Source organism: Rhipicephalus microplus, chromosome X (assembly GCF_043290135.1).
Source record: "Rhipicephalus microplus isolate Deutch F79 chromosome X, USDA_Rmic, whole genome shotgun sequence".
Taxonomy (NCBI): domain Eukaryota; kingdom Metazoa; phylum Arthropoda; class Arachnida; order Ixodida; family Ixodidae; genus Rhipicephalus; species Rhipicephalus microplus.
This window is the reverse complement of record NC_134710.1, coordinates 331,525,023-331,548,402: the sequence shown is the minus strand read 5'-3', so window position 1 is coordinate 331,548,402 and position 23,380 is coordinate 331,525,023. Positions and strand designations below refer to the sequence as shown.

At 45.5% G+C, this 23,380-nt stretch overlaps 1 protein-coding gene across 1 annotated transcript in view; it reads left to right on the top strand.

Annotated features, from left to right (window-relative positions):
* The first annotated feature begins 255 nt into the window (after positions 1 to 255).
* The window catches only part of LOC119161242 (protein qui-1-like), a 132,641-nt gene continuing 109,516 nt past the window's right edge, over positions 256 to 23,380 (top strand). The window contains exons 1-6 of the mRNA XM_037413616.2: positions 256 to 383; positions 1,096 to 1,179; positions 14,242 to 14,383; positions 14,705 to 14,876; positions 19,849 to 20,052; positions 22,137 to 22,601. Of these exons, the coding sequence (XP_037269513.2) occupies positions 377 to 383; positions 1,096 to 1,179; positions 14,242 to 14,383; positions 14,705 to 14,876; positions 19,849 to 20,052; positions 22,137 to 22,601 (1,074 nt within the window). The 5' untranslated portion in view covers positions 256 to 376. The remainder of the gene's footprint in view (positions 384 to 1,095; positions 1,180 to 14,241; positions 14,384 to 14,704; positions 14,877 to 19,848; positions 20,053 to 22,136; positions 22,602 to 23,380) is intronic.

Sequence of the window (23,380 nt, the reverse complement as noted above, 5' to 3'; positions counted from 1 at the left end):
AAGAAGATGCCCAGGTGTGAAAGAAAAAGGTTCTGAATTAAAGTTTAATTTTCTCTCCAACACAGGCACACCCACCACGGTAGCCGAGTAGCTACGACAAGGCGCTGCCGAGTTCAACGTCGTGTACTGTATCCCCGCTGCGATGACCACGTTTAAACCTTGGTTGAAGTACTCGGAACGTGACGTGAATGCTTTCTGACGCAGGACATGCAAGGCGGACGCCAGTGTCCTCCGGCGAGGGCTGGCGACAGCGGGTGTGGACGAATCATCAAGCCTACTTGAGGAGCAGGAGCAAGTTGTCAAGGTGCTCCAGTACGGCGCCAAGGTGGCTCTCGACGAAGGTCTTATCGACGCCGATACGGAACGACAGTTTCGGATGTCCGGTGAGAGCAGATATATCTCTTAAACTTGGCCGTACACCTGCGACCACGCGGTGGTAATTAGGCACACCATTCGCGCTATAACTTGGAAACCGATGAACCTCGTTTCGTTCCGGTCAAACTTTGACAGGCTCCGTCGTGAGAGGTTTGCGATGGGCTCGATGTAGGCCACTGGGGCTTTGGACCCACTCTTCTCTCAGAGCTATACAAATCACGCTCACTCCAGCAACCCATGACACTGCGAACGAAAGCGTTTGCGCTCCTAACCTTCACGGGTGCGGTTGGGATATATAATAATCATTTTCTAGGTAGAAAGCGTTCTATTCAAGCTCTGACTGAGTGGCCAGAGCTTGGTACCACCGTTTCAGCGCGCATAACGCCGCATGTGCGCACGTGTGCGCCTGCTCTTGAGAGTTACACTTGCTTGACAGTCACTGAATTACTTATGTAAAGATGAAGCTAACGTTAGCGATTAAGTGTCAACATTTGCTAAAGTAAGCGAGCTATAGACAAGGTGCATGCTATTGGGAAAAAGTTCTTGGCTCTGTGCATACCTTATGTCAATACGGTCAGAGAATGGCAGTCACTGTCTACGCCATGGTCCTCTTCGTTCAGTTCTTTACTTAGTATATATTAGCGTATGTTTCACTCTTTCTGTGTAAAATGTTTCTACTTTTGTTTAAGCTGACACTATTTCTTTTTTGTCTGATCGCAGGAGTTCATGCTCTTCTAGACCATGCACTAAAGCTTTCGAAGACTGCCCAGCACAAGATCATTTGCGTCGTGAGGCAGTTCGATGGTAAAGTGCTACGACAGCAATTCTCTCTTTGCTCTTTCTTCTTTTTGAGCAGGTGCCTTACCGTGTGTGGTCATATGAGTTGAAATCTTTCTTAATTTGACCTGCTTTTTTGCATTTCTAAGGGTATTTAACTGAATGTTTGACCCAAAGGACTTATAATGCGTGCGTGTGGGCAAGTGAGCGTGTGCGTGTATGGGTGCATCACATCATCAAACAAAATATGATTAACAAGTTTTAACGGACTTATGCTGTGTGAGTGTACGTACCTCTCTTTCTCACCACGTGAAAAAGAAGACAAGTGTCCTTCGACTGTAGCTATTCTCTGACAATTATTATTGGTATGAGCCACTGGTGCTGAGGAAAAGAACGCCCCGCTTGCGAGCGGCATTTGCTTTCAGACAGTTCAGTATGTGACTTACTTTTAATCTATTTTCAGGTTCAGCCATTCAGGCGATTTCGAATTTTTATAATGAAAAAATTTGATCCACTGGCGTAGGCGGAGAAGGGGTTTCCCTGGAGTAGACGTTTCCCTGGTAACGTTTGCCAAGGTTTTGGTGTATATATATATATATATATATATATATATATATATATATATATATATATATATATATATATATATATTTATATATTTATATATATATATTAATGAGATCTAACAGACAGTCATACCAAGGAATGTACAGGGGAAGTTATTATAACCAATGGAATGTAAATAAGAAGAAAGAAAAGTGGATGGAAAAATAACCAGCAGTGAGCAGGAATCGAACCTACGACCTTGGAATAACGCGTTCGATGCTCAACAGAGCACCGAACGTCTTCCTGCTCACGGCTGGTTATTTTTTCATCCACTTTTCTTTCTTTTTATTTAAGTTCCATTGGTTCTAAAAACTTCCCCTGTACATTCCCTGGCATTACTGTCTGTTAGATCTCATTTATATTGTGTTAAAACACGGAAAAACGAGCCCTTAGGTATACACTTCTTTCCCATATATATATATATATATATATATATATATATATATATATATATATATATATATATATATATATATATATATATATATATATATATATATATATATATATATATATATGTATGTATATATATATACGCTGCTACTGTTCCGAAGCCACTACTACTTCTAGGATAGTGATTATAATAAAGTATATAAAAAAGGGCTAGCTCCGGCTTCAAATTGCTTGGAAAGGACCTACTGGCTAAGCTTTCATTTTATTCTATTTATATTTACACCACGAGTACCACTAGGGCCCTACAGGCCGTTACCTGGGAGACAAGTATGAGCACCAAATAAGGTGAACGAAGGAAAACCAAACTTCGTTTCGGGACTTGTGTTCTGTGCAAAATTCTTCATCGATTGAACAATATTTGATGCTAGCGCACTGGGCATAACTTTCGTGCAACAACTGTACAAAGTGTGATGCAATGTTCCATGGGGAAATCCTAATAGAAAAGTCGCGAGTGCTAAGAATCACGAACATGCCCGATGTTCTTAACACGAGCCCCAACACATTATCCAATCTGACAGATACTACAACCAGTATATATATAATATATATCGCCGCGGTGGTCTAGTGGCTAAAGTACTCGGCTGCTAAGCCGCAGGTCGTGGGATTGAATCCCGGCGGCGGCGGATGCATTTCCGACGCAGGCGGAAATGTTGTAGGCCCATGTGTTCAGATTCGGGTACACGTTAAAGAACCCCAGGTGGTCGAAATCTCCAGAGCCCTCCACTATGGCGTCTTTATGGTGGTTTTGGAACGTTAAATCCCACATATCAATCAATAGATCTTTGGTCTTTCGTCGCATGGAGTTTTCTAAAATTAATTAGAGGAGACTCTGGTGCTGCGATCGTTCAGCGACCATGGAAATCATGGGTAGTACACGGACTTGCCTACGCACTTGCGGGCAGCGAATTGCACTTGTGGCTTCGTTTATAGTTGTGTTTCGGTTTTGATTCGAGAGAAACAATGAACCATTTTGAACTTCGTGACACGATTTGAAACGGTAAGCCTAAAAGAATAAGGTGATGAAGCGCAACCGCTGCACATATGCTGATTTTCGTTTCGCGAGAAAACAGCTTCAAGCCGCACGAATACACACGGAGCCAGAAGTACGAAGATTATACAAATCCGTGTACTACTCATCATTCGCATACTCGCTGAAGAACCTTTCGTTGCAGCTCCCATAGACTTTAGTGCCAGAGTTTCCTCTAGTGTATATTTAGGAAACTCTATACTCGGTCCTCTCGCAGAACGCTCCACCCTCTGGAGCTTTGGTCAGACCACCACTTGTGCCCACTCTCCGGCATCATGTCACAAAATGAGCCTGCTGGTGCTGATGTCTTCACCCACCCACCGCCGCGAGCCGCACTTCAATGATTGTAGCATCGATTTTGAGGCGACGATGTGTATCCTCTGCAAACATTAAAGCTAACGAAGTGTGCCCTACAAAGAACGAGATTTTCTTTTTGATTGTGTCAAGCGAAATTATTGTAAGGACACGATTACTTTTTTATAATTCTCGCAACATTTTTACGTAATAAGTAAGACCTAATCTAGTCAAGTGCTTCAAGCTGTCCACTCACCTAAGCATTGCTCTCCCGCAGCAAGAGTTTTAATGAGGCTAAGCACGCTCTACAAGCGAGTAAAAAAAAAAAGGACGCGAGTGTATACGAACTGCACACACGCGGCACGTCTTCCTCCTCTCGAGTGCTCTTCCCGACTTCAGCGCAGCAGAGTAGCACAACCAGTGAACCTCGCATAGAAGTGCTCGGCTCGAAGGAGAAACATTCATGCAAGTTGCTCAGATCATTATCGAAGCACACCGCCCCATCAATGCGCTTCGACACAGACTACACACTCGAGCTCCCGGAACGAGTTACTGAAAGTGGAAAGCATATTTCGTTCACATTCTATTACGTCTCTTTTTTTTGCCTCGTTTTAATACGTTAATGCCTTATCAGGAGTGCCGCTTGACTTCATTTCGCGCAAGTCTCCGGGGTGAAAAAAAATAACATGCACTTTAAGTATTCTTTTGCATCGCCATGGTACGTGATGAGGCGTCTTGGGTGTTAGCGTTTTAGGGTCTCGAAGGTTTCACTTTTATATAGTCGTTGTTCTTAATTTCAGCTGCTTGAAGGTGCTATTTTTTATTTGAATTCAGTGCCTCGTTTTTTTATACGCTAGCCATAAGTGAAATCTGCTCGTCGCTGGGATAAGACCACTCTTGACAAGTTTTAACATTACCCTCGCTTATTATTTCTGTCTTTGTTTGTTTGTTTTGCATTTTACCATTTTATATTTTTTCACAGTCTTTAAGGAAGACAAAGGTAGGAAATCTAAAGGCTTTTCTTCTGAACACTTTCAAAATGTGTCAGTAGACTTTAAGGGCGCATTTACACTTGAGAAGTGAAGGGAAAAGGAAAGCTCCACAGTGGCCGGAAAACTACTTCCATGTGCGTCGAAGACTTTCACATTCGTTCTGCCCCATCCCGCCGCCGCTGATGTGGCTATCTTGAGAATGAATTTTGTACCAAATTCTAGTTATTAATGCAAATTAGTGAGAAAGAAATAGTTGTCATATTTTTTGACGTTGTTATGGGAGATAAGCCAGTAGAAAAGACACGAGCGAATGCACCGACAGTGGTGGTGGCGGATTCAGCTGGCTGTAAAAAAAAAACGTGAGACATGTTGGGGCATGCCAACGCACTGTCGCTGCCCTGCTGCCCCGCCTAATTGAAGAGTTGTCGGCGATCGTAATCCAAACCAAGCTCTCGATGAACGCGTCCTTGTTTAGGCCTTCAAGCTTCGCCGTTCAGCGCGGGTAGTTTGCGATTTGAGCTAATGCGACCCACCGCCGACGCCTTCACCACCATGTTGAATCTGTGGCCGGCTGGTTAGATCAAGGGGCTTGATCTAGCGCAGCAAAACAAAAAAATGTAGACGAGGCAGCTTGCGAGTGTCACAATTACAGAACTTTTATGAATGCATCAGAATGGCGTGGACGCGTGTTGCGTGTGATTTAGTTTGGTAGAAGTTTGATGAGATGGTGGACAGACAGGCAGAGATATAAACAGACAGATGCACAGACGGACGGAAGGACGGACGGCTCAGCTGAGAGCCCACGAAGCTTCACCCCGCTCATCATCATTCACTCCGTGGATATAAGTGGGGTGGCGTATTGCGTTCATCGTGCTCACGATATTGGTGGTCACGCTGGCTCCGTAAGGGATACGGTGTTTTGTGATAGCGTGTCACCGTTCGTGGCGCAAATGGGCAACCAATGAGGAAGCGTCACGCGACCAAGGCGTTGCTTTGAGCCACAAAAAAGCAGCACGAAGGAACAAATCTGGCTGACGTAGGTTATTGAAGTGGGAAAGGCGTCTATAACATCTCCGGGGCAGGCGCTCGGAAGCACATGTGATGAAACAGCGCTACTTCTCATGCAGCGTCACATCAAGGCCACTTCTTGCAATAAGGCGGTCCTATGGTTCCCATTCAGAAGCACGCGTTTGCACTGGCATTGAAAGAAATAAAGGGGTCATTGCTTCAAGTAAAAAAAGAACCTTTTTAATTTTTTTTATTGGAACCTTACACGCCAGCTACACGAATAATGTCATCAAACAAGAAAGGGGCGAAGCCAAGTTAAATATGTGTATTGCCTGTTGCACCACTTTTCACAAAATCAAGTTTTTCGCATGTTTTGAACATTGCTTTTGTCAGTATACAAGTAATTTCTGCCACCAAACTCCATCTTCATTTATATTTATGCGTATCTGACTTTTTGTTTGCGCTTTGTAGATCGCCTAATGATTAGTTCACTGTGCATGATTACCATGCCCCCCTCCCTTTCGTATCATTCCGCTTTTCTGTCCTTGCTGCACCCAGCCAGTTTTTTGACGCGTAAACTATTCACAGTGCTAATGCTAATGGATAAAATGTTCTTCTGCAGCAATGCTTATTGATTCGAAAAGATCAAAAAGTTCAACACAATGGCTGATATCGAGCCCCTACACAAAAATTGATGACTCATTTACCACCAAAAAAATTGCACAAACGTAGAGCAATCATTAAATTGGTTGCATGATGAAGGCAGCGTGAAAAGGATGAAAAGAAGATAAGTGCACCTACGTGAAAATTGAAAGAAAAAAGAAAGAAAGAAAAAAAGAAAGAAGAAAAGGAAAATGGAAAGAAAATTGTATTCACGAGAAACAAATAAATTTCAAGGCATCTAGAAAACCCTCGCGTCGTTGCAAAATGATTTCGTTAGAGCGCAAAATGGTATAGCGCCGATTTGCTTCCGAAACTCTGAATAAAAAAAGAAGGGGGGGGGGGGGGGTCTATAAGAAGCAACTGCATGCTTGCTCAATGTTTTTTCCACACATCGGCTAGTGCGTCGAAAAAGTGGCACAGAATCGAAGTAAATGACGGTCATTCGCCGTGCCAACCATAGCATTACTAGCCGATGTTCTTGCATCAGAGTCTTTGCAGATAAAGAAGGACGAAACCACGCCCACTCCAAGTCCCTCCGTCAAATAAATAAAAGTAAAGTGAAAATGCACATACGCGCGTGTACACATATAGTAGGGACAGCGGCCTTGTTCTAAGGCGAGACATTTTGATTTTGCAGTAGCAACGCTCCGATACATTTCGCAACACGGATCAATATATTATCCTCTTTTCGCATATTCGGGCGGTGTATTACGAACACTGTGTTCTGCAAGACAGCAAAACGTTTATGAAATCCCTATGTCAACAGGTAGGCGTCTTCGGAAGACGGCTCGCTGTTCTCACTCGGTTTGTGCATTCTTCAAGAAGCTAAAAAAAAGGGAGGTGCTTCGAGGAAGAAGAGAATCAAAGATAGAACATCCTTACGAAATGGTGCAAGCCATTTCAACACTCCTTCTGAGTGGTGATGCAACAAAGTACACAGGCGAGAGAGGCAAATGCGTTGAGAGCAAGCTGCTTAGTAGCGCCCATCACCAAATGGTGTGAGAGAGCAAGACAAGGCCGCATCCAGAACGGCCGAGTGATGTGTCCGAAATCACAACCACCGAATGTCGGTGAGGCAACGGTCACGTCCGTCACTTGTCATTGTCGTGGCTAACGCCTGGAGCTACGCTTTGGCCACCGGCTCAAGGCCAGAAATTTCGCCAAGGTTGATGCCCTGATATTGAGGCCGGTTGATGCCTTGATAAAAATAGAGGGTTCAACGAAAGCTTGCGTAATGACGAGTAAGACATGCGTCTAGAGTGACAGACATGAGCTTGCTCTTAAGCTTACACGTGTACGCAGCACTGGTGCTAATGACTTCAGCTTTTCGGTCGACAAAGGTGAATATTATTTATACGCTGAAGGTTGACTAAGATAGAGAGTTTTAAAATTCCGAGCTTGCTGGTGCTGTCGTGAAGGCTTACCGTGTAGAAAGTTCTACTACTGAGACACAGACAGCCGCAAGGCACGAGGAGACATACGAGGTGATCTTTCAACAGTTTTATTTCGGAGAGTGCGTGACCTTTTGTGCATTTATTAGAAACACACTATGATTGGCTCCAGGTCTAGCTTTACACGTGTGCCTTTAATTTGGGGCTTGTGTACTGAAAGTAACGCGATTTGTCTTCTGACTCACGGTATCCTACAATTTCGCATTAGCGCGTGAAGCCCAGTAAAGTTTTCAAGGCTGAAAGGTTTATGTGCAAATCTAACGAGAGCTTGTAGCTTGTAACGAGTTCATGTACAACCCCATTTGAAGCGTTTGCAAGACGTGCTTTGTTGCTTAGGTATTTTTCATGTCACCTCACCTGTTCAGCCTTTGACGATGCAACAGTTTATTGTTTATAAAAGAAGGCTGCAGGACATCGGCCGAAATTTCTCATTTCATTGGAAGTGAAACACTCAATTAGGCCTTCCCTATACTGTTCTATGGACATCTGATCTTCAAGGTGTACATGCATTAAAACGTAGTCCTTCATCATCTGCTGACATTAGTCTAGGGTGCACCCGTCTGGCTTAATGTTTGTCTGTCAGCTGGGGCGTTGCCAGAATCAATTTTTGAGGTGGAAGGCGGGGGGGGCGTTCAACCGCCTTTTGTAGCGTGACTGAGACGATGAACAGCAATACTGGCCGAATAATGCAGTGGCTATAGTCAACAAAGATGGTACCGCTAGAAGCGCGCGAGGAATGCAAATCCTACGCACTGACCTACAACAGAGGCGAAATTCTAGAGGTCCCTGTAGTTATCTTAAGTACACGTTAAAGAGCTACAAATAGACCGAACTGACATTTCCGGAGGCCTTCACTAACTACAATGTACCTCATAATCATATTGTGGTTCCCATATGAAAAACAGCAGAAATTTTACTTATCTCTAAGTTTGATTACCAGAGCTGCGTAAAGTTGTATGCGTGTGCACTTCTGGCTTCTCGTACATTTTGACTTATTATCAGCTTATTCACGAGCAGATAACGCATTCAAAGCCCATAAATTAGATACTTTGCGACGTCATATGTGGAAGGCTTGATGGCAATACTCCACATAGGTTTATTTTTCTCCTGGTGTCATGCAGAGCACACGGATGTAAATTGGGAGGGGCCGCCTCGCTCGCAGCATCACATCACGGGAGTGCAGCGTTAATAACAAACCTGCTAGTAGATATGACACAAAATATTCATAGACATCTAAGAACAGACCTTTGAAGAACAGATGAAAAATGATGTCACGGTTGGAGGCTGCCAAACAATCATGACACTAAAAATTGGTTCTTTCTTTCCGCACTTGAGTAGTGGTCTTCTGCCATGGCTGCAACCGCATTCTATGTTTTCAAAAGCAGCACTGTATTGTCTGCCAACAAGCACATTCGATACCGCTCTTCATCTTATTCTGTCTGTACATGCAAGGTCGATTCACCTAATAAACTAACCCATCCTCAATGTCTTCCTAGAAATGTTGGCGGAGCTTGGAGGGGCATTTCTTCTACGCTCCTATAACTGAATACCTCATCTGTTGTCAAAGTATCTCCAAGAAAGAGAAAACTAGTTTGTTTGCTTCTTGTTGGGATTGTGCGATATGGAGAGAGGCATGACATGTTTTATTCTCAAATTTATGACCAAGTAAACACGATACATCAAACTCGAGCGAATTTCGCAGCACGCACTAGAGAAATACTAAGTAAATGCTCAGAGCATTCATTAAAGAGCACATTTAACAGCAGAGTGATGGAGCAATTCTAAGTATATCCCATAAGAAAAAGTTCTTGCTCCTTCTCTGCGTATCACCGATCTTTAGATATATATAGTGTCATTGTGTTGCAGATACACAAAGCGATGAAGCTTAACAGCTGTTCAGTGAAGCATATCAAGAGTAGGAAGGTAGAGCATCACAGGACCAAACAATGCGCTCCTAATTACACACGTGTCTTTTCCAGTCACAGTGCGAGCACCGAGATATATATTGCACGTGCTGGCTGGCAGACCTTCAGAACTGTTTTTAACGCTGGTAGCTTCCGCTACAGTGCGTTTTTTCACTTGTATGCTTCGACGCGTGGTAAACATACTTCGAGTGCTACAGGAGAATGTTCCACACACGCCGTCATGGCTACGACCCGTGCAAACACTCCCAGGTTTAAAAAGCACAAATATAACCAATATTGTATATGGAAGGACGACCACTGCTGTACGTGAATTGGTGGAGAATCGGAGGTGTTATTTGAAGGTTGTAAGCTCGGCCTCTACCGGTGTCAAGTTGCCTTTTTGTGCACTTTAATTTCTTCACGTTCATATCATAACTGCAACAAATAATGACTACTATACTTTTCTTGGCCTGGTTTTCTGCTCGTTGTCCTAACTGCTGGAGTAAGTAGTGCAGGCTTCTTTGCACCACACAATTGTGTGGCAAAAAGTGTGTAGATAGGTTGGTGAAAGGCCTACCATGAGAAGCGACTGGGAAGGAGCGCGGCTTCCTCAAGTGCCGTCACGCACAAAGACGCTGCGGTCGAGTTGGTCGACTCTCCGACCCGGCGCAGAGATGGCACTTGAGGCAAATCATCAATAAACACGGGTTTATTTACCCAAGATACAGCAGAGTCACAATCACGGGCTTGCTAGCTGGCAGGGAACTCCGCAAGACCGACCAGTGTAGGCTTGCTGGTAGGCAGTCAGGCTAACGCACAAAGGGCAACAGTCGAGCAAGCGTACGAGATGCCGCCTCCTAAAGCAGCGCGTCGACGTCGCGCCTATGTGTCTCTGTCCGGCGTCGAGCGAGCGCAGGGTGAACGCAAGCTACCGGGAGAGGGACTGTCACGGGTGGCCAACGAGGATTGGGGGAGCACAGTGACGTGGGCTAGCGTTACGAAAAGGGGAAGTGTTGTCCGGGTAACCTCGGACATGCTTCTCCGTGCAGGGAAAGCCGATGCAGCTGCTCGCGCCAGACAAAAATGCGTGGCGGCGACACAACGGTGGTCATGTTCACGACACTCGAGCTGTATAGGGCCAGCGCTCACGCTAGAATAGAAGCAAGACGCCAAAAGAGAACGGCGCGTTAGATTACCACAAAAGATTATGAGAAAAAAAAAATAACATCTTGAAACGCATAAAAATGATCTGATTTTGTTGTAAGGACAACCAGGTTCAGACAGTTAAAATTTACCATCAATTTCTTACGTGCGACATGCGTGAAGGGACACCCTTTCGACATGCTGCAATTTTTTTTTATATACGCCATGCGCAATCAGTTGGTACTCCAGTACAAAAGTGACGGCGCGTGTGGAGGGAACTTTATAATTGAGGCTATTCGAGCTTCTGGCTACCAAAACTTTAGAATCATCGTCAAGTGAGCTGTCTGCCTACGAGACACTCAGCACATTATTGTATTCAATTTAAAATATGACATTTTCTTAAAAACCTTATCACCTAACTTGTTGGGTAGCAAACCGAGGCGAAGCTGTCTTAATCTCCTTGACTTTCATATTCGTTTCTGAAATGAAAACAACGTGAGGGTGGTTCTCGTGCGTAGCCCTGAAGGCATTTTCTATGTATTGTATTATTTAAGAAATATGGGTGCCACCATCTTGGGCTGTTAAGCCAATGTTTTCCTGTTTCCGTATTTGCGGCGTGAAATATTAAGGACATGAAACATCGTTTGCACGAACCCAACCGCTTTCATTCGTTTGCATTCACCGCAGCAGCGTTTGTTAAGTGACTAAGTATCCCACCACAAAGGTTAACAGCCCATTACGGCGGCACCGTAGCCCATCCGTAAAATAGTCTGTGTAGAGCCAGCCCAAACTTGATAACTTTTCGTCTTAACATTCCAAAAGCAAAATATGATTATGGTGGACCCCGTAGTGGAGGACTCCAGAAATTTCGCCCACCGGCGGCGCTTTATATGAAACCTACGATAGCCAGAGTTTGAAAATAAGTACGCTCACCATGTGGTGGCGTGACCGGAATTCGTTGCACTTACTAATGCAATAGTTTTTAGTTCTGCTATCTATCTATCTATCTATCTATCTATCTATCTATCTACCTATCTATCTATCTATCTATCTATCTATCTATCTATCTGTCTATCTATCTATCTATCTGTCTATCTCTCTGTCTGTCTGTCTGTCTGTCTGTCTGTCTGTCTGTCTGTCCGTCCGTCCGTCCGTCCGTCCGTCCGTCCGTCCGTCCGTCCGTCCGTCCGTCCGTCCGTCTGTCTGTCTGTCTGTCTGTCTGTCTGTCCGTCTGTCTGTCTGTCTGTCTGTCTGTCTGTCCGTCCGTCCGTCCGTCCGTCCGTCCGTCCGTCCGTCCGTCCGTCTGTCTGTCTGTCTGTCTGTCTGTCGAAATATTCCGCGAATAAGCCAGCAAATGACGCCGCTGTGTAGATTTCTCATTAGTGCTCACAATGCCTCTAGGACACAAATTGAGTTTTTTTTGCCTGGATTAATTAAAGGCGTTAAAAATAAACTCAAAACCTTGTGCTTTCCAAATTAGAAATGATTTCCCACGATGTTACAGGCTTTCGACGTGAGAAGATTAAACAAATCAAGCAGGCGAAAATATACAAAGCGCAGACTGGAGCCTAACAAAAGGTTTTGGGTTGTTGCCCAGACAAAAAAATACTGAATTTCTAGTGAATTTCTCACTTTTAGACGATACCAAATGCTCGCCATTCACAGAACTCGCAAAAGTAAAAGCAGCAAGTACATGATTGGAAAAACACGAGCTCCTCACGGCTAATGAGGCATAGGTCTCCCATCAGAAATAATAATTTGCGCAATCCCAAGAGCTGCAGCATAAAAAAAACTCACGCAATAGAAGCTGAATGTATGCGGTTACAAACCGCATTTCCGTTTTTCGTCTTTTTTTTTTCGTCGAAGCTCAAGTCTGAAAGGAAACAGAATTTGCCGGAAACATCGCTTCGGCACGAATTCAGTGTAATCAATACATGTCAAATTATACACTAATCTCTAAAGTACGCTTCTCGAATTATTCGAGATGAAAGCTGCTTCGTGTACTTTGATATATATCGTGTCTATGAATACCGCTCAAAATACACGCGCATCCAATTTCAATAAAAACTTCACGTTTCATTATTGTAATGTCTAGGGTCTGTGCTGCGCGCGTAGACATAGAAAGAAAAACAGATAATTCCCGCAATGCCGCGACAAATTGGTGCAGCTGTCTAACTAAAGCATAAAACAAAGAAATTCTGCTTGTCTAGATTAATGTTTGAGAAATCTTCGCCCTTTCGAAGCTGTGTAACACAGTTGCTGAAGACATCGATTAACGGGTTTTGCTTCTGAGCATAAAGAAGCGGGGTTGATGTGGACGGCACATTAATGAAAGATAACCGGGCTCACCAGAGTCCTTGCTGAGATTTTAAGGAGTGTTTCTGAGCGCGAGTGCTCAGATTTAAATAGCTCGTAGCCTTTTGCTGTTCTGTACACCGTCCATGGTATTTCTGCTATCAGAGCCACCCCGAAATACGCTTCTCGAAAGCCTGAAAGAAACGTATGAAGTTACCAAGAAAAGCTGCAGCTTAAACTGCACTGAAAAGTAAAAAAAAATCATGGTGTCAGCTTGCAAGAAACGCCACAACGTCGTGTTGCTGCTTCTTCTCAACGTGCGTTATGACAGAGATAGATAAGCGAGCCGCAGGGGAGAGCTACGTCTCGCTTATTTATCTCTGTCATAACGGGCTGCGAAAGAAAGTCACCCGAGCGTGGCATCAATAATTAAACGTCCATGTCTGAAAAATTTTAGAGAACCTTGTCGTTTTTTGCGAAGTTTATTTTTTGTTCGGTCTTTTTGTTCAGTGGCATTGCTTAGTGCAAAGATGCGGTTGTTTGCGTTATAGGTTGCAGCTGCCTATATAAAGAAACAATGCTCGACACATCCGGAAGGTGACGTGCTTACTTCCTTAGAACTAGTCGTTGCCGCTTCCGGCTCTTAAACTTCAATCTTTGCTGCACAGCGCATGGTGCGTTGGTTTGTTGCCTTTAACGTCCCGAGAGAAGCTAAGCCTATGAGAGACACAATCGTGAAAGGCTACGGGTGATTTCGACCACCTTGGGTTTTGTTTAAGTGCGCCTGAATATCTACAAGTATACTTACATGGGTGTTCTTGACACTTTACTGTGTAGCGTAAAAGGTCGAAATAATAGAATATGGCGGTGTAATTTTAAAAGGCACCACACCTTCGGACCATCTGAGTCTTCTACATATGCAAAAAAAAAAAAAACTTCTGAAGCTTCTGCTGCAGCCTTTACACTTAATTAACATAGAGTGGACCTTACTTTGCTGCATTTCCACAGACTCACGTTCAGTCGCAAGTTATCTGTGTTACGTATGAGCGCGAGCTTGTTTCTTTGGACGGCATTTTCTGACTTCACTGGCCCTCACCTTTGCTTCGTAAGCAGAAATCAATCTACTTTTCGAGCACCATCATGCACATTTACCTTTTATTTTTTTCCAATGACACGTCAACTGTCTCTTGTTTTGGTTTTCGTTTCTGTTTCGGCACTAGTATGTGTCCATGCTTTTTTTATCTTTCACGTAGGTATCAACGTTAACGACAGTTTGGGCTCAACCTACGCCGATGTCAGCACGCAAGCTTCGGACGAGGACTCTTCAAGCTACACTGAAGATTTGGTCGCCGACATCATATTAAACGTGGCGAGGAAAAACGTTCACTTTTACAGGTGAGATGCAACGGCTGGCCGAAACTAATAAAAGCATTTTACACCCAACGAGTTCGATATTTAGGCCTGGTATTCACGGAAGGCAGCTGTCTGCAATAGTACGTTCGTCTCGTGAAGAGCCTTTGGCCAAAAACACTACCGCAGCGTAACAGCTGCTTCTCTATGCCCTTCAAGTATATACGCTGCACAACGTCGAGTACAAACAGTCCTGTGCTCCTTTCAGGCGCGGGACCACCACCTTACAGTTACCGCAGTTCTGTTTAATGCCACAACACAATAAAGGGCGTCGGTAACACCCGCATTTCTGTCTCTACGACGCAGTGTACCATGGCACACGAGCGGTCTGGACCCCGAGCTGTCGGCGCACAGCGGATACTTAGAGAAGCTGACCGAGGCGCTGCTCACCTCCATCAAGGCCATGGTAGACGAGGCGTCACAGGTCGAGACGCCCGACTGGGACGAGCTGCCCCCAACCTTCCGAAAGGTTGTACAGGTACGTGTTGACGTGTGCATGCACGGGACAATAAACAGGTAAAATACACCACAATGGCTTTCGCAGATGTTTCTCGCATATTTATTCTCATTCTTTATTTTACATATTGTTGACCAATACAAAGCAGCGTATTTTTCGACAATTATTGGGCATGCAAGGATGTAATAATGCATGTGTAGCTAATGTCATTGATGCAATACGCGCAATATGAGGTTTGACGCCTATTGCTTTCATTCGCCACGTCTTGTGGTTAGGGTGTTCGACGCCTGACCCGAATGTTGATGGATCGGATCCATATACCATCCCGGCCACATTTAAATCAAGGTAAAATGGCAGAGCTCTTCTGCTTGAATTTAGGTGCACGTTCGAGAACCCCAGGTGGCAGAAGTTTCCGGAGCCCTCCACGTCTCCCATATTCATAGTTTTGGGACACGAGAAATTATGATTTTTGAATGCGTGATCAGGGCACTCATATTGTTGTTGAAATACTATAGTGTTATATCGTGATTTGTTGGTTCCTTAAATTGCATCGTCAGCTCTCACACCTTCCTCGACGAATAATGAGAGGTGTGACAAGCTTACCGTACCTTAACAACAACACGATGTCACTTGCTCTTCAAGAGGTGATCTGTTCGGTGCCACCTCTTCCTCTCACAAAATCAGGCAGGTACGCGTGGACCAGGCCCACAGCGTGCCCCAACGTTAGCGCCGCAAGGTTAGCACTGAGCTTTTAAGGCAACGCTAACGCAATCGTGTTTACCCTTTTCTAAACTTTGACAACTCTCCTAGGTGGCCTAACGCGCAGGGCTCGCTTTAGGATAACAAGAGGCTTGCGTAAAAAAAAAAAAAACCTGAGACCATAAGCAACAGCACAGGACCACTAAACGTGCTTAAATTTAGGTTCCCACGATGGAGTGAGGCAGACTTGAGGTTCGTATTTCCTTATTCAACGTCTTATTTTTAGCTTTTCTTTACCTGTGTAGCATGAATACCTGCATAACTCGCACAATTTTCCTTGCATCCACTTCTAGTTTTGCTATGTGCAAAGTAACATGCTTGCTACACAGCTAAGCGGCTCTATGTATGGCTACAACTTATGCTTGCGCAATTTGTACACTACTCCGGGAGCGCCACCGCCGAAGTTTTTCTTTCGTCGTTCCTGAGGGAATATACAGCTTTTGTGTCCCTTGTTGCGGTTTAATTAGGCGTTGACGGTCGCGTGTGAGTTTAACAGCATATCAGGGGCCGACCGCGAGACGTGTATATATACGCAGCTGCTTTAACAACGCGCAAGCGCATTACCTCGCTGTGAGGGGCCCGTATAATACGCTTACGCAGCTAATAAGCGCGCATCAGTAGCTCCCAACTTTTCGGGTCTCACATATGAGCATCTCCCTCCGGAGAGGCGGTGTGGCAGCGGTGCGTACGCCGCTGGGCTTTCATGCAGCTTCGACGCATTCTCCATGCCTTTAGTTCGCAAGCGGCGTTGCGCTTCACGTGCCCGATAAAAGGACGCGCAATAAGTGCACGCCGTGAGCGCGAAGCAGCTGGTGATGCTCGCCGAATTCATAATTAGTGGTGTATAGCTGGCGTTGTAGCACCACCGCTACACGGGCGTACACCTCTGGGTTTGTGAATTATTCAACGTCCTTTCAATGGGACTCCATGTGCGCTTCAATGCATTGTGAACGTTCATGGGCAAGCACCTACACACACAACTCGCATGTTGCCAGCTCGTTGCGCCTATGCGAGCCAGGCATGGACTGCGTCAGCCGATACGGTGCATTTTTCTCCATGGCGACGGCACTGCAAAGCGCTGCCGAGTGCGCACTCAAAGCGTGCAACTCCGTGTCCCTTGTGTGAGGTACACGGTATACCGGGCTTCGACGTCCCGCGAAAGATGTATCAGTGACTGCTCTCACGGCAATACACGCGGATCTCGCATGAGAACTCTATTTGCAATGGCTCGCAGCCTGTCCTGCACTCGTGTATCGAAGGCTTGTTTGTTCGTGCTGACGCAAGGCGCCGGGCTTGCATGTTGCAACCACCGAAAAGACAGACATGCACTTTCTGCGCCAAGGTTTTCTCGAAACCCGTCGCTATTTCAACAGTAATCCCTGCGTGAGGGTAAACGTCGTGCCGGCATTAATCTCATCATCCTCTCAAATCTGGGGCAATATAGCTGATGGACGCTGCTTGTTTGACTGCCCTCGTTTCCAAAGCTAGAGCAAAGAAACTGTTGGCCGCGAGGGTCTCCACTAGAGAGGCCAGCGCTGCGATCGTTTTGATACATCAGATAGGAAAGTAGTTGTGGAATACGGAAGTTTTGCTTTCGCGACATCACTTGAATCGTTCCCCATGGCTGCACCGGTTCTTAGTCGCAATTTTACGATGCAAATTAGACTCGAGAGTGTCACCGCAGCCACCAATCCGTAGTTTGCTGGCCCGTATTGCCAGATCTTACCGATTCTTTAAGTACAGAGCTTCAAAACAAAGGGAAGCACGCACGGTGTCCACAGCAAAAGCGCAGGAAATGCGTTGTTCTTGCAGACAACACAAACCGGCGCATCCCATGAGTGACGTCATCACGTAGGTGGCACCACGGTATGTCTTGGAGGCCATTAGGTGTCCGTTTGTGCCAAGGGCTGCCCAAAAATGAGACAACATGTTGCTACCATAGTTTTTTTTTTTGAAATGCGAAGGCATCTTTTAATCGATTTATGTCAGGCACCCTTAGGCGGCATCTGCGGCGGCGGCCGCGAGCCGGCATGTGTTATCTCTCCGCTCTCACTCCCTCTCCCATTGCAACAACTGCGGGCGCGCACGTTTCTACTCGAAAGTAAACCCCGGAACATGACGTGCACAAGAATGTAATGGCGAATTCCACTGGAAGATCTAGAGTGACCGCCGAAATCTCGGAGCGAGCACTCGGGGGTGCCAAACGAAATATGCGAGTGGAACACGTGAATGACCCGCGTGAGGTCCCTCCGGAAATTTTTTACGCATACGTCACTAAACCGGTACCGGAAACGATTTCCTTTTCTGCTCTCGACGTTTCAATGACAACTGTGTGGCCACTGCAAAGCACGACTTCGACCACGCAGTCTCGCGGGAAGCAGGGCTACCACTCTCCAATTTTAGGAATATGAACAAGAGCAGTGTTACTAGACCGCCTCAAAAAACACTGAGAGCAACCCAGCAGCCCGACTGTGCCGGAAATGACGGCAATGCATTCTCAGAGTTCCGGCGAAATCCGTCTCCGCAAGACGAAGCACGCGGAACGCTCCGTCGCGGAGTGGATAGCTCCGTATCTACCAGTGGAAAATGCAAACTTGCTCTGAATCTACCAGCAAAACGCGGATTGTCAGCTTTAGAGCAAAAAAACTTGCTCACGCTCGGCGAGTGGAATGCGCCATAAGAGACGGTAAGTGCAGTGCTTCGCCGCTCCTTTTCTCGCCGTTCGCTCTCTCTTCTTTCTGAGCCCCACTCTCCCGTTCACTCGCGCCCCACTCTCGACCGTTCGCTGGCTGTGTGCCTCTCAAGAACATCCGAAAATGTGTGCTCGAGACGCCACTGTGAAACACCAGCGCAAAGCCGAGAACGCTGGCGCCCCACTTTACCGTTCACTCACTCCTCACTGTCGACGGTTTGCTGGCTGGGCCTCTACCACGGCGATGGCGGAATTCGGTGAAGGCGAATATCAGACGGTGACGGTGCCCTCTCTTGGCGCAAGAAATGCATTCGAATTTTCTCATGATTCCCTCGGGGAGGTGGGGGCATTTTTTCACCAGTGAATCATTGGGGAAATAAAGCTTGTGTGCTCTTTCTTTTTTTCTTTTTTAAATACAATGAAGGTGTAGCTGGCCTTATTATGGCGGGAATTCGGTACAAACAGTATAAAATGCAGTCGATTCGGAGCAACAACACCGCTTTCAATATACTGACCTCTTCCTTTTCTTAAATTTTTTCTTAGCTGGCTCATGGCGTTCATCGATTCTGTTGCTAGCAGGAGGAATAAAACACGGTGCCTATGTAACAAAAAAATAGATATGCTGATGAAACTGTCGCTTTGATGCGTTTGCTTTTGCAGCTTACTTGGGTGAATTATGTCATATTAATTATTTTTATCTTTCATTTCCTTCGTAATTCGCCCGCGTAGCACCCCGCATGTTCTCTTTACCACCAGCATTGATTTCTCGAAAATCAACAATAATAAATGAATGAGGCCACAGATGAAAAAGAAAAAAAGCGAGGGGTCAGAGGTTTTGTGTACAGTCATGTCTGAGCATCTGCGCTCGCTTGATTCTGTGCGTGCACTTGCATCTGTGCAAGCGTGTGTTTGTTCTATGTCCTCAGAGGTGCATTAAGTCTGTTTACATTTGATTCCATGTGAGTGGCCACTTGGGTAATGAAAGAGGCGTGCGTGTGCGTGTTTAACTGCAAATAATTGGAGTGTTTACGCAGCAACTGCGAATTTAGCTGCAATGCCCGAGGTTGTTTGCTGAATTCCTGAGGGTTTTGCCCACAGAGTTTGTGTTATAATAAAGGCAGACGAAAGCTAAACATTGTCTTTTTGCTTTGGTTTCCCATTGAATATGCTGTAGAGGTTTGGTTAACTATATAAGAGAGGCTTTTGCAGCGCCCATATAGTGGGATCAAAAAGGTCACAGTTTCACTGCAAAAGGCGAAGCAAATAATTTGATAGCAACAGCATAGAATTTTATTTGAAGTAAAGTTTGCAGCTAAGTCGTTCATTATTTCTTCTCGTCTAACTCAGCAAAACGCGAATCAGCCGTCCGGCGCACTTCATATCTGCCTCAGCGCGCACATCATGCAACATTCCCAAGTTTTCGCTCGAACATGGAACATACATTGTTTGTGGGAGATGTTATTCATGTGGACTTTATAAGAGCATGGTGGTGCCTCGAGTGTACGTATTGACGCATTGAAAAACACAACCTTTGCCATGCAGGAGGTGGTTCGCGAGTCGCAGACGCACTTGTGCAACAGCCGACAGCTCTTGCGATGTCTGGGCGTGTCGCAGTCTTTAGACAGCGACTATGGCCCGCTACTCCAGATCCAGCAACTGATGCTGGCCGACGAGGAGCGGGTGCGCCACACACCCATCATCGTGTGCGGACGGGAAGGGGGCGGAAAGTCTACGCTGCTATCTCAGGTACGCCTCTTTGGTGACATCTTCTATAGCCCACTGGCGTACCTCGTTTGCATTACGCCACTCGCAGCACCTACGGCCATGTATATATATACAGCGATGTTATTGCACGTATTTGTGTTTCTGAAATGCACCCCTTGCTATACGCATAATCTGCACTCTAACGAGCCCTGTGACAGTTTGCTTTCTTTATATTGTTCCAGCGCAATAATTATACAGACCCATGCTGATATAGTGCTGTTTTAATTAGGACGCTGTTCTCTGAGCTATTAATAAACAATTATATCTCATTTGCTACATTTGCTAAAACAGCAGTTGTGGCGAACAGTTTGTGTCAGGTATGATTGAGATTATTTACAACTCACGGGCCACTGTGATCAATGAAGAGATGCCAATAATCAAATAAGTTGAGTTGAAGAAGGTGAAATTTTCACTAATTCGTTCTTTATTTGTTTAGCGAAATTAAGCACTTGTAAGAAAGAACTTCGATGATGACCCCATCTTGACATTCCGGCACCAACCAACCGCGGCGCAAAACGTACAGTAATGCAATGCAAGTCGAAGAAACGAGATGCACGGGAAAGAGTGCCAAAACATCTTGTTTCTTCGCCTTGCACTGCGTTATTTCTTTTTTCTCAGGACTAGCTAACTTGTACAACAACATTTTTATTTAACAATAATGCAATTCCTACTGGCAGTGTCTTCTGGGGTGTAGCGAATGGTCTGATGCTAAATCTAGGTGTCCTATACGGTGTTTTATAAGGCCCAAGAAGTGAACTTATTAGAGTGCATAAGCTTTTTCTGAGCTGCAAAGCTATAGATCATTGAATTCAACAAACAATGAAGACAATGAAGGCATATGTCACGTTGTAGGTTGTCTTTGAACCGCAATATAGTACTTATGGTATAAGTATAAAAAATTAGTGCACGAAAACATAACTTGTAGTCAGCAGCCGCCGAATCGAAAACCTGTGGTCTACCAAATGATCTGCGGTGGTGGTCGTCCTACCGTCCATTTTATTTGCTATTTCTATGCACGCAAAGAAGACCAAGCTCTCGAATTCTCTTCGTTTGCTTATTTAGAGTAAGTACTTTGTTTCGGTAGACTTGATACTTCGGGTAGTGTGCGAGGGTCTACTGATTAGCCACCACCTTGTTAAAAGATCACGTGCTACGTCCCGCCAGCTGGCAAAAAAAAAAGTGTTCCAAACTCACCGTCGTGATTGTGAGCAGCGCTGTCCCACACTCCCATGTTTCATCATCACCAGCCTGAATGTACCCACTGCAGGACAAAGGCCTCTGGCATGTTCCCCAGTCAACTCGGTCCTGTGCTTCCTGCTACCACTTTATACCCGTGAACTTCCTAGTGTGATCTGCCCACCTGACTCTCTGTCTCCCCTTTACCCACTTGCCTTCTCTTTGAATCCAGTTGGTTACTCCTAATGACCAGTGGTTATCCTGCTTGCATAGCCTACGTAGCACGTAGGCAGGATAACTCCAAGGTTTACTTGCACAGAAATACCAGGTAAGGGCAAGGAAAGATGACCGCCGTCGAAGCTCAATCGGTAGAACATGGGATGCGTTATTCGAAGGTGGCATGTTCGATACCAGCCATCAGCAAGCTGACTTTTCGTTCAGTCCAATTTCTTCACGTATCTGTATTAACTACTCCAATGCAGTTAGAAGACTTCAAAACTACGTCCCCTATATATCATCCCTGGCTTCGTTGTCTTTTGGTAATTATTAGGTTGCAACTAATAAAAAATTTAAAAACGAGCCCTTAAGTTCTGTTCGTTCATTCATATCTCCAAAACAGCAGCGTAAGTAGTGTTAGACTTGTGTCTGTACAATAACTCACCCGCGCTGGTATTTTGGCGACAAGTTTGATAAATTTAGGAAGGACCCCCCCCCCCCCTGTACTTTTCGGCTTAAATTAGTCATATATAACCACGACATGAACGAATGTGTAGTTATAAAAAATACCATAGCATTATTCTACGATTCAGTTTTCTCTTTACCACCATTATAAACTGCCACTGCCAAGCGCAAAATTACAGCATGCCCAACTTTTTTACTGTGTTGCACAGGTGCTCATGTACTGCCCCGAATGGCTGGGCAGCGATGTGGTGCGCATCGTGCGCGGTGTGGGCCAGAGCCCGTGCTGCGCGTACCCGGCCGAGATGCTGCGCAACCTGTGCCTGCACATAAGCATGGTTTTCGGCTTCGAGATCAGCCCCAAGCACCAGAGCTTTGAGCTGAGCAAGCTAAGCACCTGGTTCCAGGAGCTGCTCAAGCGTGTTGAGGCCAGCACCAGTGACCTGGTGATCGTGCTGGACGACCTGGACAGGCTGCGTGGTCCCGCGCATCACCAGGCTGCCACACTAGGATGGCTGCCCTGGAACCTGCCTCTGAACGTGCACCTTGTCTGCTCGGTTGCACAGGAGGCGGAAGCTGTGCTCGCTCTGCTGCGCAGCCGCATCCCGGCTGGGGACAGCTACGTGTTCATTCCGCCCCTCGCCGACGCGGCCAGCATGCTGCAGTCGCACCTGAAGGTCAGTGACCCAACGCGAAAACATTCGCGTGAATTAAAATTATTGTAATATGGAACTATGATAGCTTGATTCCATATATTTTGTCAGAGAAGAAGCATGAATTGGCTACATGCGGCGCAAGACATTAGGAAGCTTTTAATTCGGCCAGTAGTGTAGCCAGCAATTCTTTAGAGCGTGGTGGGGTGGGCGTTCAACCAAACTTTTGTGTGTTCGTAGATGCGATTGTATGTATGCCCGTACTGTGCTCATACAAAAAGGGGGAGACTTCGGGAGAATCTAAACCACACTCGCAGATACGCGCATTTCTCATTCTCAACTAGCAGTTAAAATAAGGCACATGTTTACTAGAAGATGGGGGCTGGAAGACACGCAAAGCTCCTGAGCATGGGTTGTAGCTGGAGGCAGCATGTGGACAAATGACCATTCTTTTTCAAGGCTGCAGCGGTTGCAGCCTTGAAGAAGGCATGGCCACTTCTCTAAACGTCGCCTCGTGTTTCAGAACTTTTCATCACTTGTTCGGCTATGTTACTCAACAGGTTGGCATTTCTTTCTAAATTAATCGCCATGCAGATGTCATTTATCTATAAAAAATTTTCCAATTAAACTTTTATTTGATGCGTTTTGGAAATATGTTATCATGTCAGAATAGTGGCACGACAGCGCGCTCGTCGAACTGAGATTCAATCATTGCCGTAATTAGTAACACTTTCCACACGTAACAACTCGAACTCTGCGGCGAATGACAGTGCCGTATTATTGCTTCACTGCCCTCGTTATAT